General features: G+C 37.1%; 3 protein-coding genes across 3 annotated transcripts in view; all 3 read left to right on the top strand.

Annotated features, from left to right (window-relative positions):
- Window positions 1-2,521: 2,521 nt before the first annotated feature.
- On the top strand, window positions 2,522-4,901 carry polr2j (RNA polymerase II subunit J). Its single transcript, XM_016275565.1, has 4 exons — window positions 2,522-2,674; window positions 3,191-3,280; window positions 3,351-3,525; window positions 4,456-4,901. Exons 1-4 carry the CDS (start codon window positions 2,622-2,624, stop codon window positions 4,489-4,491), a joined length of 354 nt encoding a protein of 117 aa, XP_016131051.1. The 5' UTR covers window positions 2,522-2,621; the 3' UTR covers window positions 4,492-4,901.
- Window positions 4,902-5,859: 958 nt separating this feature from the next.
- Window positions 5,860-6,796, top strand: alkbh4 (alkB homolog 4, lysine demthylase). Its single transcript, XM_016275564.1, has 2 exons — window positions 5,860-5,962; window positions 6,369-6,796. Exons 1-2 carry the CDS (start codon window positions 5,925-5,927, stop codon window positions 6,751-6,753), a joined length of 423 nt encoding a protein of 140 aa, XP_016131050.1. The 5' UTR covers window positions 5,860-5,924; the 3' UTR covers window positions 6,754-6,796.
- A 922-nt stretch (window positions 6,797-7,718) lies between these two features.
- LOC107587741 (leucine-rich repeat and WD repeat-containing protein 1-like) overlaps window positions 7,719-16,150 on the top strand; it is a 16,205-nt gene continuing 7,773 nt past the window's right edge. Inside the window, exons 1-11 of the mRNA XM_016275628.1 lie at window positions 7,719-7,879; window positions 8,458-8,539; window positions 8,691-8,925; window positions 9,063-9,182; window positions 9,284-9,430; window positions 9,888-9,977; window positions 10,188-10,679; window positions 11,323-11,446; window positions 11,545-11,651; window positions 14,279-14,486; window positions 14,571-14,643. Coding sequence (XP_016131114.1) covers window positions 7,738-7,879; window positions 8,458-8,539; window positions 8,691-8,925; window positions 9,063-9,182; window positions 9,284-9,430; window positions 9,888-9,977; window positions 10,188-10,679; window positions 11,323-11,446; window positions 11,545-11,651; window positions 14,279-14,486; window positions 14,571-14,643 — 1,820 coding nt within the window. The 5' untranslated portion in view covers window positions 7,719-7,737. The remainder of the gene's footprint in view (window positions 7,880-8,457; window positions 8,540-8,690; window positions 8,926-9,062; window positions 9,183-9,283; window positions 9,431-9,887; window positions 9,978-10,187; window positions 10,680-11,322; window positions 11,447-11,544; window positions 11,652-14,278; window positions 14,487-14,570; window positions 14,644-16,150) is intronic.

The following is a 16,150-nucleotide window of genomic DNA, read 5'->3' as shown; positions in this document are numbered from 1 at the left end:
TATTGCTAGTTGGAAACATGACTCTTATGTTGAAACACCACACTACTTCCTAAGTCATTTTATAAAAGCTTCATAATCATTTTCACATTTATTTTCCTATAGTGACAGAGTTTCTCAAGCTAGAAGATTTCACAGGGGATTTTGGAAGATTTGTGATGACATATGTAACCGCAAAATGCAAAAAAGTTGCAGTTTTCAAAGATATTCAAATATTATAATAGAAATAAAAAATTAAAATTGGTCTATACATTTAACATTACTCTAATATGAGCTAGAAAGGAAACTTTTAATACAAAGTCAGTGTTTTTTATTTTTTGGATTCAGTACAGAATCTATATATAGAATCTATATATTCTATTAATTTTTTTTCCTCACATACATAGGTCTTTATACATAAAATTATATTGCTGCATTTATATTTTTGAAAGAGGGTCCTCTCATAAGGGGATAATTTGTGGGTCATTAGCCTCAAACAGTTTAAAAACACCTAAATTACACTATAGACATCAATTTGTCACTGTAGTTAATATTTTAAAATATTATGAATTAACGTATTGTAACTACAAACCATTTATTTGTTTCTAAATATGCAGTCATTTTTAGTAATGTTCAGCTTTTGAGGTACGATACAAGGCAAATTTATTTAAAAAAAAAATTCCTGCTATTCATGAACACCTTAATGAAGATTCCTTGTGAATCATGCTAAAGATATAGAGACATTTTTCAAAAGGTGCGTTACAACATAAAATGATAAAAACGTAAACATCTGGCTCTGAGACATTTTTGAATTCCCATCAAATGTGGAAGAAGTGAAGAAATTTGTGAAAGACTCATGGTCTGCTTGACTCCTTCACGGCTTTTTCACCCACATTTGACATTCTCTCATACATAAACACACGCCCACTTCTTTTGCTTTTTTGATTGATGTCTGGACTGTTTGTCTTCTAAATTCTGTAGCAAATATCTCACTGCCTCAGTCTTTCCCAGACCAGACACTGTAACTAGATACTGCTTGCATTGCTACTTTTGACTGATTACTATGAAGAATGACTAATAACCTCTAAGAACAGTTTTAATTGAGGACTATTGTGCTTTAATGACAAAAAAAAGTCTGTTATATAATTTCCTCAAAGGACACTTTCCGAATGGCCAAATCACAGTTTATATTTTACTCACCAAATTGCAAAAGGTGTGAATAATGTGAGTAAAAAAACTCTTTTACTTTTTTTTACTCAAAAGACAGGGACTAAAAACACTTCACGAGTTCAGTCAATAGGTCATGAGGACAAGTTGGAACACGATTTCCTGATCCATTAAACGACAACACCATTTGATCTAAAGGTATAAAACCAACTGTAAAAATCTCTAAATAGTATTCCCATAATAGTATTATGCGCCTGTCACAACATGAGGGACAGGGAGTGATCCAGCTCCAGTCTGTCTCCTGCACACTCTATCAACGCTCTTTTGTATTTTACTGTATTATTGTTTATTGTATTACTCTTATTTACTTCTACTTGTGAACCTGTAATATTTTCATACCTCAATTACTGTTTTTGTTCTTTTCTTCATATTATTTTGCACTACTCCATTCTTGCACAGTTTTGTATGCAGCAATGCTGCACTGCTTTGGCAATAGGAATGTACAAATATCTGTCATGCCAATAAAGCACCTAAACGGTGCAACTGTGTGTGTGTGTGTGTGTGTGTGTGTGTGTGTGTGTGCGCGCACGTTTTTGTGACAAATGAGGACATACATTTGTATAATGACAAGGGTATGACATAGGTATTACAAGGAGAAGGGGACTTTTCAGGACATTACCCCATGTCCCCACTTTTCAAAATGCTTATAAATCACACAGAATGGAGTGTATTGAAAATCTGAAATAGCACAAAGTCTCCTGTGAGGGGTAGGTTTAGGGGTAGGGTTGGTGTAGGGCAATAGAATATACGGTCTGTACAGTATAAAAACCATTACGCCTATGGGATGTCCCCACTTTTCACAAAAACAAACCTGTGTGTGTGTGTGTGTGTGTGTGTGAGAGAGAGAGAGAGAGAGAGAGAGACCCATGACTGATAGGATACCAGTTACAATTCAAAAGTTAAAGTTAAATTATAGACATATTACGAATTAAATTATTTACCTGTTGAGAGCGTGTTGATGGTCTGTGTAGTCACAAAGAATAATTTCAGCATAATCGGGTTCTTCAGGACGATATGGTTGTGTTACAACGTGTAAAGAACCTTTAAAGAGTGTAGAACGTAGAAAGAATTTTTTTTTAAGTATCTTTAGGACGTTTAAAACATTACTGTCAATTTGTCTGATAATAACACTGTAATTTGATCAGAAAAAAAGTCAAAATTTGGTTTATTTTCCAACCATTTCTACTTAGAAATAAAGAATCTTTCTCCAATAATTAAGAAAAGTAAAGGCTGACATCTTTGTCTCTGTGTTGAAAACTATAAAATATAGGGTATGTTTAGAGAAAGCATTCTTTTTTGATCTACGGCTCTTCGTTGCCCTCCAGCGGACTCCACTCACGGCTCACGCACGCCGTGTAATGCGCATGCGCAGTGCAATGTGCGTCCATTAGCAGCATCGCTACTGGTTTTCAAACAGGATGAACGCGCCACCGGCATTCGAGTCCTTTTTGCTATTTGAGGGAGAAAAGAAGTAAGTGCAATACAACGCAATCTTTAATAGTAAGTGATACTAACTGAACTAACTAAAACCTGTAATGAAACCAATTCAGTCAGGTGGAATTCGGGAGTTAGAAGTGCTTAGCTTGTTGGCTAACGACAATTAACGGTAGTAAGTATTTACCTGGTCTGTTGTACTTAATGGATACCTCACAGAGCTTTTTATTTTACAAGCTATACACTAGAGTCGAAAAATTTTATTATATAATATATATATATATTCTCTCTATATACACACACACACACACACACACACACACACACACAAACGTACATACATACATTAACAAACGGTTTTGGAGATGGTACCATGACATTTTTTGTATCATGTGAATAACTATAGTGTGTGTATGTATATATATATATATATATATATATATATATCTCAAAGTACCATATTATCTCCATCACCGTACCATAACAGTACAGTTTGTAAAGGGAAGTAATAGCATAATATTCCTGTTCAGCTTTTTTTCTTTTTTTTTTACAGAATCACAATAGTTAAAGACACCAAGGTGCCAAATGCATGTCTGTTCACACTGAATAAAGAGGATCACACACTGGGGAACATCATCCGGTCGTAAGTGCACAAGCATCTGATGGCCAAATGTGTTGGTTTTTGTATTCAACCTATGACATGTTTCCATAAGACAACTGCTGAAGGACCCTCAGGTGCTGTTTGCTGGATATAAGGTTCCTCATCCTCTGGAGCACAAGATAGTGATCCGTGTTCAGACGACACCAGACTACAGTCCCCAGGAAGCCTTCACGAATGCCATCACTGATCTGATCAGTGAACTGTCCCTGTTGGAAGAGCGATTCAGGGTGTGTGTCATATACATAGTCTCTTTCAGTTCAGCGAGGGATGACGGGATTTGATTTATTAGTGATATTTGCTGCGGCAAGCATCACTATTATTATAGCTTATACGTACAGTAAGGGATTTGAACAACCTATAACTATCTAAGTTGGGAACTTCAGTGTGTAAGGGCCTGTTGTATTCGGTGCGATAATTTTATCTTGAACAAAGTATTGTTAACGTGTCTTTTCAGACTGGCATAAACATTTGCATGTCATCAATACGACATATTGACGTATTTTTCAAAATCTCTTTTCCATTGCACTGAGAAGAAAACTGGCCAGCTGATAATATTAGTGCTTTTGTTCATATGCCCAGAGCTGCTGCTGTTACATAAAACTACGACTTGGTGGCACTCACGAATAGAGTATTTTGCAAAGTGACGGTGAATAGCAGAGGAAGAACCTGTTATAATACTGTTATAATATTTGCTATGATTGTTAATGGTTACGTTATTTCAAGCAACAATTTATTTATTTATTTTTTATGGTTTTAGTTTTGATTAACCCTGAATCACATACCCTGGGTGGCCTTATAATAGTGTTAAAAAAGACATTTTAATTGTAGATGTTTTTTAATATATATATATATATATATATATATATATATATATACAGTAAAAGATTAAGAAAACCTGCATTTTAGCTCGAGCTGCAAAATTTCTCTGCATAAAAATGGAAATATGTGTATGTAGCTGCAGCTGGCTGATGAGAGGTGTGCATTCTGAACAAATTAATGTGCATGGGCACATGTGAATTAGGCATTTGAATTTCCATAAGAAGTCCCCTGTGAATATAAGTACAAATGATCCACACAATTATTAGTGAATGAGAACTATTGTGTTGAGGAGACTGTATTTTATATTCCAGAAACTGATGTTGCTTTTTTCATTTTAGGTTGCCATCAAAGACAAACAAGAGGGCATAGAATGAAGACCATCAAACTCCATTGGATGACAACTAGGCTAATTCACAATGGACTGCACAATAGTCACTCTTAAACTGGGTTTCTGTGATGGGCTACAATACTCCCATTTATTTATTTTCATTAAATATTATGAGGTCAGTTGACAAGCTCTCATAATAAATAGTAAAAGAGATTTTGAACAGCCTCTAACAACACTGAGCTTAAGATCTGTGGAGTTCCTCCTCCAATTTTGATTTTCTAACAAAGCATGTTGGTATGATGAAATGATCAAATCTTCAATATTCTTCAAGAGTATTTCATCGCACACCAAATGTATGTAAAAGGAAATAATTTCCTCTTCAGTGTCCCACTCAGTTGTGATGTAGTTTATTTTTTTGTTATTAATAAATGGGCTTTTGTAATGAAATGCATTAACTTGCATTTATTTGAATCTTAACATTGTGGCTGTATTGTTTTCATGGGTTTGTGAAGCTCGTGGTTTTCGATTTGGGACCTTCGGTTGTTTCAAAGGGGACGCAAATGTGCTAAACAAATGTAACTTGAGCAACTTGAGCGCTACTGGACAGATGTAGAGTATTAACTGTGGTTGTAAAGGAGTAAGATCATGTCTGAGGTGCGAGGGGTTGGAGCCTAAACAACATTTACTTCAGCAGAATGAGCTGGGGAGTCAACAACACTACGAAAAGCGCTCGTCTTGACGCGGATTTGGCGTTTAAACGAGCTGACTACTGTCGCCATCAGTATAGCAGTTGAACAGAGTCCTCCATTAAATTAAATCAAACCTTTTTTTCTGCCCAGACTGAATATTGTGCTACTACGCTAAACACACTACCGTTCAAAAATCTGTTGTCAGTAAACAAATATTGTTTGTGAAATCATTATCTTACGCTCACAAAGGCTGCATTTATTTGATCAGAAATACAGTAAAACAGTAAAGTTGTGAAATGTTATTACAATTATTTTTCTAATTTATTTCACTTGTGATGACAAAACTATATTTTCAGCATCATTACTCCAGTCTTCAGTATCACATGATCCTTCAGAAATCATAATGTGCTGATTTGTTGCTGAAGAAACATTATTATGTTAAAAACAGTTGTGCTGCTTAATATTTTTGTGAAAACATTGATCAATTTTTTAAGGATTTCTTCAAATAAATGTCTTTACTGTCACTTTTGATCAATTTAATGCATCCTTGCAGAAATGTTGATTTCTTACCAAAAAAAAATAAAAATACTAACCTCCAGTAGTGTATTAAAAAAATGATATATTCTGTTGCAGACACATTATGATTTCACCTATGATCCGGTGTCAAAGGCAGCAGTCGGAGAGGAGGAAAGTGGCACTCAACAGTCCTTTACGTTTCCTGGAATATTTTTGTGGGAGAATTTTGTTTCAGAAGATGAAGAGAGGGAACTGATCGCCAGAATGGATCAAGATGTTTGGAGAGATTCTCAATCAGGCCGTCGAAAACAGGTGAATTAAGAAAAAAACTGAGAGAATGAACTACTAAATAAATACATTCCTTTAACCTTTTATTCTTCAGCAGCATGATCTTTAAGTAGTTATGGCAGTCAGTGAAATTTCTTAACTAAACTGCAAAAATCCTAAAAGGTGATTTAAAAGAAACTGAAAAAAGAAAACCTTATTCACAATGTCTTCTACCTATGGAAGCTTGTTTTTGCCATACGATAAAAATCTAAAAGTTAATTGTTACTTCATCAGAATTATTCTTAGTTTCTCAGTTAATGTGAGGTTATAAAACCTGTAAATCAGTACTATTGTAATGGCATCCAAATAACTATATATATATATATATATATATATATATATATATATATCCACAGGACTTTGGGCTTCAAGAAACGTTGTGTTTGTGTGGGAAACTTCACTGGCCTGCCTGCTATGAGCCGTCACCTGGTGGACAGGATGTCAAAGGCACCTTCTTCAATCCAGTAGAGCAGTGCAACCTAGACTATGATCCCCTCAGAGGCTCTGCCATTGACCCTCACTTAGATGATAGTTGGCTGTGGGGAGAGCACTTGGTCACCATTAACCTGCTCTCAGACACTGTCCTCACGATGAGTTTAGATCGAGGCTGGGGAGACATGGACGATGGGGAGGTGAGAGTAGCCGTGCATTCACCACGCAGATCACTGATTGTACTCTATGGAGAGGCACGTCACCGGTGGAAACATGCCATCCACAGGAAAGACATTCACAGGCGCAGAGCGTGCAGCTCCTTCAGCTGTCTGAGGAGTTTCTAAAGGGAGGAGAGCAGGAGAAACTGGGCTCAGAGTTGCTAGATATAGCACTATAAGCTGCCTTTGCTTTGATATGTGAATGTATGTACAGTTTTCTTTACAAATGTAACGTACAGTAAACTGATTATTTTTAACTCTTAATAAATTAATATTATTTTATTTTGTGTTGTTATTTTGTGTGAATGAATAAAGGATATTATATGAGCTGCAATAATATCAAACGAGTTTTTTTTTCTTGAAATATACATCCATGATTTAATGATTCCCTTATATATTTAGAGCAGACAGAAATTGCTCTAAATATATATAAAAAAAAACTATTTTAGGGGGTTGGTAGAAAACATGATTATGAAACCATGCCCTTCATAATTTAATCCAAGAGGTCTGATGATTCAGCATAGATGCCATTATTTGTGAGCCTTTTACATTAAAACTAAAAATGAAATGTATAACGTTTTAAAATATTTTTGATTTGGTTTTAGTGGTTCTCAACCCTTTTGGCTCCTGTATTAAAAGGCCCTCATATCTAAGCTGATATGTACCTCTGCTTCTTCTACCGTAATAAAAACTCAAAATATTATGTCATTTTAATGTGGCACATCTTAAATTTTAAGCTTTTTAATTTAGATTATATTAATATAATTACATTAAATAACTTAAGACTTATTGGGGCCCCTTGGAAATTTGCCGCCCCCCCCCAGTAACTGCCATAGATATGAATATAAATATCTATGGCAGCAATCCTCAAATCTGGCCCACAGGATCCACTTTCCTGCAGAGTTTAGCTCTAACCCTAATCAAACACACCTGAGCATGCTAATCAATGTCTTCAGGATCATTAGAAAATCACAGGTAGGTGAGTTTGATCAGGGTTGGAGCTAAACTCTGCAGCGCATTGGCCCTCCAGGGCAAGATTTGAGGAACCCTGATCTATGTTAACTGCATCTTCAAATTTTCTGACTACAGTACCACACTCAATATGGCGGAATGGTGACGCCAAAACCAACCTTTACGTCAAAGACGGTCAAAGTTCATTTGTATTTTCCCGGGAAAACGTTCTGTAGTTCTAATCCACGTGACAGCGAGTACTATATATTTAAAGATCTCTTGCTCCGCATGTATATTAGAGGTAAGCTGTGTAAATCGATTTAAACCCAATACATTTGTCTGTAAAACTTTCATTTAATAAACCTAAGTGCAGCCGCACAATGAACATGCTATAACATGCAGTTACGAATTTAGCAGTCAGTTGTTGTAAGCACTTAATAAATACGTTACGTTATAAAGAAAATACGCGCAACATTTAAATATCTTCGTCGTTGTGCTTTCAAAATTGCTTTTAGCGTCATTTTACTAATTTACTTATACTTTTTTAGTTTTTAATAAGTTATAATAATTGGTTTCGGGATTATAACCACCACGCAGTTTCTTTGCTTACTTAGCCCTTTCCAGTATTAACAAGATGCAAATTATGTTTCTCTCTAGTCTCTACAAAAGTTTCACGGCGATCTCCTGTGTTCAGAGCCGCTATAGGGCGTGAATAGGCCACTTGTCCTGTATCATTACATAACAATACCAGATACATTGTGGTTCTGACACCTAAACATCCAATAGCAAGAGTTTTACTACGTGTCTGAAACCTGTTATCAATACAGCCCACCTTTATAAGGTCTGATTAGACACAGTACTCACATTTTCACTGTGCAGCCATGGAGAAGATAACCGAGAAGATACTACTGGAGAAGAGCTCCCCAAAGACAAACAAATTGGAACAGATCAAGATCCTCAAGTAAGAAAGTCATTTTTGTCTTTCCTAGGCACACAGCGGTGTGTTATGGTTTTAAAGAATAGAAAAGACTATTGTAATGCCCTTATGTTAAAAACGGAATTGTTTAAAAAATATTGCTCTGGTGTACTCATGTAATCTCTGTTCTGCACAGTCTCTCACGTATGGGTCTGAAGGGCGAGGATCTGCCTGTGCCTCTGCTATCTAAACTGTGTAGTCTGGAGCAGTTGGATTTGTCTGGGAACATGTTGCAGGAGATTCCCAAAGGCCTCTGTCTGCCCTCCCTGAAGATCCTTAACTGCTCAAACAATGAAATGGAGGATGTAGTGTCACTGGAAGCCCAGAGAAACGTAGAGGAACTTCGACTAGAGGACAACCTCTACCTCACAGTGAGAATCATGCTCTGAAATTCAATCCTTACGTTAAAATTTTTATTTTTTTTAATCAATAGCATCTTTAGTGCCATTTTAGACACTGTGGGTTTTATTGTGTCTATGAATTGTGTTATGTTTTGTTTGTTTTTTAGGTCAATGATGAACACAAAGTGATCTTCCTGTTACCTAAACTGAGGATGTTCAATGGGAAGGATATCAGCTCTACGGCCCATCATATTCGCCATGGCAGCACCGAGATCCTCAGGAAGAGGGTGAGAACTGACTCTTCCACTTGTCACTTTCAACCATTGACCACAGCGAAAACAGTTTGTCTGTGCGACGTCTTAAATGTGCTTTTTTTGGTAACTTTTAGGTGATTGGTGTGTGGGAACGAAGCTTCAGTCTCCCCGATCCCATTACAGCACAAAGTCTGGCTGCTGTAGAGAAGCGATTTGTTCATGCTGCCTGCACCCAAATCAAATATGGTCCAAATTCCTTGAGTGAATACACAAAGTGGAGGGTGGGTACTCTAGTGTGAATATTGTGTTTAATGGTCCTGACATAGATTTTGAATTCATAGAGACTTCACTCGGATGGTCATATGTCCTCTTTTTCCCAGACATGTCCTGGCCCAGTTTCTAAATCGCCTAATGGGTTTTAGCTTTATTTTCCTATTGACATGCTCTCTACAATTCTCATACTATATATATGTATATGTGTGTTTGCATTCCTTTTGAGTGTTCTGTAGATCCCATCTTGGACGCCACGATTGGTCTCTTATGTACAATGCCAGCACACTTTTGGTCAAACTACTACTGAACTTCTACAGCAAGTTTGAAAACAAAGTCAAAACCCTGACATTTTAGGCAGTTTAGAAATCCTGGCCAGCACATGTCCAGGAAAGACGTATGAAAAAGATGTACTTAAATTTGGTTGCATTTCACCTCATTCCGTTTATGCTTTTTTATTATTTTTAGGTTGAAATGATTGCAAAGGAATATTTGAAGTCGCTGACATGCAGTGATGGAGGCAAAATCACATATACGACTCCAACAAAGGAAAATGAGGTAAAGCCATCTGCATAATTTTGTTGAGTGTCATATGATACATCAGGCTTGTAACAGGTTTTTAAGCAAAGTTTAGAAATTTGCATGCCAGATATGATAAAGTAGGCTTCATACGGCTAAAATGCTTTCTCCCATCCCAACTTAAGGCTGTATCGAGGGAACCTTTTGAAAACATTTGTAACACTATCAATTTTTTTTTACACCACACAGACTCCTGCAGAGAGAAGACCTCGTGATCTTGGTGGTAACAGTGTCACAAGTCCTCAGAAAAGAACCAGAAACAACTCCGAGGTGGCCGCAGAGGCCAGTCCACGAAAGTCAAGTCGCCTGGCGAGTGCAGCTCCAGTTGAGGCTAGTCCACGAAAATCCACACGAGTGACGAGCACTCCACTGAAAACTGACCCTATAATGTCCAGCCCCAGAAAGCACGCCAGAATGACCAATGTAGGCACCCCAGAGGGTAGTCCAAGGAATTCAAGCCGCCTGGAAAATATTTCTCAGAAAGGTGCTAGCAAAACTGAAAGCCCCAGAAAGGCAGCAAAGCCAGTCATCTCTACGCCCACATCAAGACCGGCTAAAGGTGAGAGCCCGAGGAAAACAGCTAAAGATCAGACCACGGCTCAACAGAGCAAACCGAAAACTGCCAAAACCGAAAACAACACGCCTCGGAAAACTGCCAGTGCCAAACTCAAAGTTCCTCAGGTGAGTCAAAGGCATTTTTTTTCTGTATATATTGACAATGCATACAGTGACTTGAATAAACATCTATGACAAGAAACTAAAAACGTACTGAATTCATATTCGGATATTTTTTTTGGAGGCATGAAATTAAAAAAGTCAAGATAAGGAACCTTATTATATAGTTTAATCATCTTTTATTGTTTCAGTAATAAAAAAATAAATAAAAAAAAAGGTTTGGACATGCCTATTTTTTTTTTTTTGGCCTGAAACTTTGACCTTTAATGAACATTCTGACTAAAGTTTGTGTCTTAAAAAAAAATTTCCTTATTGTGCCAGACTATTATATTTGCATGTGAATGGTCACCGAATCACTCTTAAGTTGTGGATTCCTGTTGTTGCTTTTATACTTGCATTCAGTTTTCTGTTGATTGCTCGTTGTACAGTCATTAGCGCATCGTTAATGGGCGTTAAAGTTTGTGTCTTAAAAAAAAATTTCCTTATTGTGCCAGACTATTATATTTGCATGTGAATGGTCACCAAATCACTCTTAAGTTGTGGATTCCTGTTGTTGCTTTTATACTTGCATTCAGTTTTCTGTTGATTGCTCGTTGTACAGTCATTAGCGCATCGTTAATGTGCGCCTCTCTCTCCCTCGTGGTTACAGGAGCCGGTGAGTCTGCAGCCGTTGCATGTCTTGCAGTGTCACAGTCGACAGGACAGTCCTGACGACTTCAGCACTCAGCTTTGGGCCTGTGCCTTTGAGCCCCCACAGGAATGCAGTGGTGGTGGTGAGCACTATCAAGTGATTCATTTCAAATTTAAATCGAGATGCATGCTTGAATGTGTTTTTGATCTTCTACGACTGGCACTGTTTTTAATCTGTTAGGTATCAGTGGTGGGTCTCGGACAGTTGCCACATGTGGAGGGGAAACTTTGTGTGTGATTGAGTGCGAGTCAGGACACGTGCTGAAGAAATACAAGGTTCCTGGTGAGGTGAGTGCTGAGAAGTTCTGTACAATACCGTCTCTGACCACCAGGTGGCTTAGTTATGTATACCAATCTGTTTTCTGTATCACATCAATGATACATGCAATACACTGGTTATTCCGAAAATCATACTTGAGTTCTTCTATTTCTGCGGTGTACATGTACCTGTGCATGCACAGAATGCAAATATCCCATATGGATTGAATACCTAGATGACCCAACATTTGCCAAAAATTGGCAATACTTTTTCCCACAATGCAATGTGCTCAACTTGACAGTCCTTTTGTAATGAACATAACCAATACTGATTATTTTTTTTCATTTATGGTATCAATAATGATTATTTGTATGTTTGTGTCTGATAACCAACATGCAGAAAAAAAATTTACTTCCATGTTTTTGTAAAATTTCCTTTTTCTATCACAATAAAAAATATTTTTTTACAGTTACACCAACAATAAAACAGCAGGCAAAAAAAGACAGTCTACTATTTTCAAATGGAGAAATGAATAACAAGTAAATCAACTTTGCATAAATGTAATCATTTGTTTTAAAGGGGTCATATGATGCTTTTTTTAAAGATCATTATTTGGTGTAACTGAATATGTTGACATGCTTTAATGTTAAAAAAACACATTATTTTGGCCGTACACCGCAAGCACTCGTCGGAAATGTAAAGCCCCTTACCATAATCGTGAGCTTCATCTTTCAAAATAAATGTAAAGACCGAGCCCGAAAGGGGAACAGAGTCGCGTGACACACAGTGATGAAGCTGGTATGTGTGCAGTACACAAGCCACGGTTAAGACAGCTGACTCCACTGTGATGTGACCCTGTCTCTCGCTCTCCCTCTCTCTCGCGCTCGCTCTCTCAATTCAATTTTCAATTTAAGAGTGCTTTATTGGCGTGACAAAAATGATACATTTGTATTGCCAAAGCAATTGCAGCTGGACTGCTTAGAAATAGTACACATGTACACACACGATGCACAAAACTCCGCAATTGAACAGTCAATAGCAAATACTTAAACCAATAACAAAACAGTAGCTGATTCAGAAGCTGACTCCGCTGTGATGTGCGCCTGTCTGTGTCTCTCTCTCTCTCTCTCTCTCTCTCTCAATTTTCAATTTAAGAGTGCTTTATTGGCATGACAAAAATGATACATTTGTATTGCCAAAGCAATTGCAGCTGGACTGCTTAGAAATAGTACACATGTACACACACGATGCACAAAACTCCGCAATTGAACAGTCAATAGCAAATACTTAAACCAATAACAAAACAGTAGCTGATTCAGAAGCGCCAGATTGTCATAGCAAAGTCAGAATTACCTCCTCTCCTAGGTTCACGAAACGGTCGTCCATAAAATGCATTGCTGTTCTGTTGTAAGTAATCTTAAAGATTCCTAAATGCATCTACTTTCGGAAGGCCAAATAAAGTGCTTTTGCTTTCGCCTAGAAACACATCGTCTCCCTGACATGGCTGCTTCAACACTAACTGCGGTTACTGAAACCACGCCTTCTTTCTTTGCGTGCTCATTATGCTAATATTTCCACATAGTGAGGTAGATATGTGGGGGCGTGTTAGAACGAGCCATTTTAGGGGGGCGTGGCAGAGTCTTAACTTTGATAAAGAATATCAGATATTTAGTCTTTGCAACTTTAGGGATCTTATCTATGCACAATCAGCTTGTAACACTCCAAAGAGAAAGGAAAACTTGAAATTGCATCATATGACCCCTTTAAACTGCAGTTTAAAATGAAGGTTGAGATGTTTATTAGGCTAAGAAGTAGAGACAACTAATTTACTGGAATAGTTATACATTTTCAGTAAAATAACAAACAAAACGGTAAATATGTAACATTAGAGTCCGTTAAGAATGGCATGTTAGCAGAGGTATTAATATTGTTACAGTACGGAGCCCTGCACATGGTATGCAGGTAAAAAAAATATAATGGGCGTGAATTAAGAATTCGTTCCCTCATATTGGTAAATTGGGGCCACGTTGTAGAAGTTTCACTCATTTTAATTAAATCAAAACAAGGGAACAAATTAGTTCAACATTGCCATGTTTTACTAAAAAAGAAATGGGTCATTATGGGAACAAATTCTTAATACATGGCTGCGATTTACCTAAAATGAGGGAAAAAATTCTCAGTTTGTGGCCATGATAAATATATTTTTGTCCACATGTGATGTATGGAGCTCCACAAAATGGCAGTTTTGTGTGCAATTCTTGAAACGGTGGATTTGATGTAACAGAACTATCAGATAAAAAAATATATATATTTGTCGTTAAAAATGTAGGTAAAACTGATTATTGGTCGATTTAATATTACTGGAAGTAATATTAAATTCTTTTTTTTTTTTAAACATGATTTTTCTAAGATGAACTGGATAGCACCACAACAGCTAAAATGATTGCATAGTGCCTACTTTTCCGAATACTATTGAAAAAGACAATGTGTATTATGTACTGTATGTAGAGAGATTCCATTCAGTATGTGTTCCATTATGAACATAGCTACTGATGCTGAAGAATCCAGTAGCCTGTTCTGTTAAAAGCAAATGGGCTGCATTTGACTGGCATCCAGTGGCTGTAAATGTAATGTTGCATCCACTGTTGTCTTGCAGGAGTTCTTCTCATTAGCATGGTCCACGGTGCTGATGTCCAGGACAGGTGGCTCTGCCCGTCCCTGCAATATCCTGGCAGCTGGGGGTAAGAGGGGTCTGGTGAAGCTTATCCATCCCCGAGTCAACCTGGCATTTGGAGAGTTTCGTGCCAGTCGACGTGCCATTTCCATTATGCGCTTCAGTCCACGCAACGCTAGCTTTCTCTTCAGTGAGTTAAGCAATCAGTGAACACAATGAGACTTTAGTTGAGCTATATAGATGTAACTAAAAATCACTTTATTTCTGTTTACAGCTGGGACATATGAAAATAAGATCTTTTTATGGGATATTGGTGGACTGGATCGTGATTACAACTTCAAAATCAGGTTGTTTATTTATTGTTCAGGATTTTTTAATACTTCATTTAGAATGATAGAATGTGCTGCGTTTTTGTTCAAAAACATTTGCATTTTTACAAACCTTTCCATTACACTTGTATTTCTTTTATTTATTTTTACAGTAAGCTGCTAGTCCTGGAGACTTGCTCCACTCCTCTGCATCTCTCTCTGCTCCCCACGTCTCCAGACACGCACCTCCTCATGCGCAAAACTCTGCATTTGAACAGTCAATAGCAAATACTTAAACTAATAACAAAACAGTAGCTAATTCAAAAGCGCTAGATTGTCATAGCAAAGTCAGAATTACCTCCTCTCCTAGGTTCACGAAACGGTCGTCCATAAAATGCATTGCTGTTCTGTTGTAAGTAATCTTAAAGATTCCTAAATGCATCTACTTTCGGAAGGCCAAATAAAGTGCTTTTGCTTTCGCCTAGAAACACATCGTCTCCCTGACATGGCTGCTTCAACACTAACTGCGGTTACTGAAACCACGCCGCCTTTCTTTGCGTGCTCATTATGCTAATATTTCCACATAGTGAGGTAGATATGTGGGGGCGTGTTAGAACGAGCCATTTTAGGGGGGCGTGGCAGAGTCTTAACTTTGATAAAGAATATCAGATATTTAGTCTTTGCAACTTTAGGGATCTTATCTATGCACAATCAGCTTGTAACACTCCAAAGAGAAAGGAAAACTTGAAATCGCATCATATGACCCCTTTAAACTGCAGTTTAAAATGAAGGTTGAGATGTTTATTAGGCTAAGAAGTAGAGACAACTAATTTACTGGAATAGTTATACATTTTCAGTAAAATAACAAACAAAACGGTAAATATGTAACATTAGAGTCCGTTAAGAATGGCATGTTAGCAGAGGTATTAATATTGTTACAGTACGGAGCCCTGCACATGGTATGCAGGTAAAAAAAATATAATGGGCGTGAATTAAGAATTCGTTCCCTTGCATCATATGACCCCTTTAAACTGCAGTTTAAAATGAAGGTTGAGATGTTTATTAGGCTAAGAAGTAGAGACAACTAATTTACTGGAATAGTTATACATTTTCAGTAAAATAACAAACAAAACGGTAAATATGTAACATTAGAGTCCGTTAAGAATGGCATGTTAGCAGAGGTATTAATATTGTTACAGTACGGAGCCCTGCACATGGTATGCAGGTAAAAAAAATATAATGGGCGTGAATTAAGAATTCGTTCCCTCATATTGGTAAATTGGGGCCACGTTGTAGAAGTTTCACTCATTTTAATTAAATCAAAACAAGGGAACAAATTAGTTCAACATTGCCATGTTTTACTAAAAAAGAAATGGGTCATTATGGGAACAAATTCTTAATACATGGCTGCGATTTACCTAAAATGAGGGAAAAAATTCTCAGTTTGTGGCCATGATAAATATATTTTTGTCCACATGTGATGTATGGAGCTCCACAAAATGGCAGTTTTGTGTGCAATTCTTGAAACGGTGGATTTGATGTAACA

The sequence above is a fragment of the Sinocyclocheilus grahami genome, unplaced genomic scaffold, assembly GCF_001515645.1.
Source record: "Sinocyclocheilus grahami isolate Dianchi unplaced genomic scaffold, SAMN03320097.WGS_v1.1 scaffold95.1, whole genome shotgun sequence".
Lineage (NCBI taxonomy): Eukaryota > Metazoa > Chordata > Actinopteri > Cypriniformes > Cyprinidae > Sinocyclocheilus > Sinocyclocheilus grahami.
The sequence above is the reverse complement of the archived record's forward strand: the minus strand, read 5'-3'. Positions and strand labels throughout refer to the sequence as shown.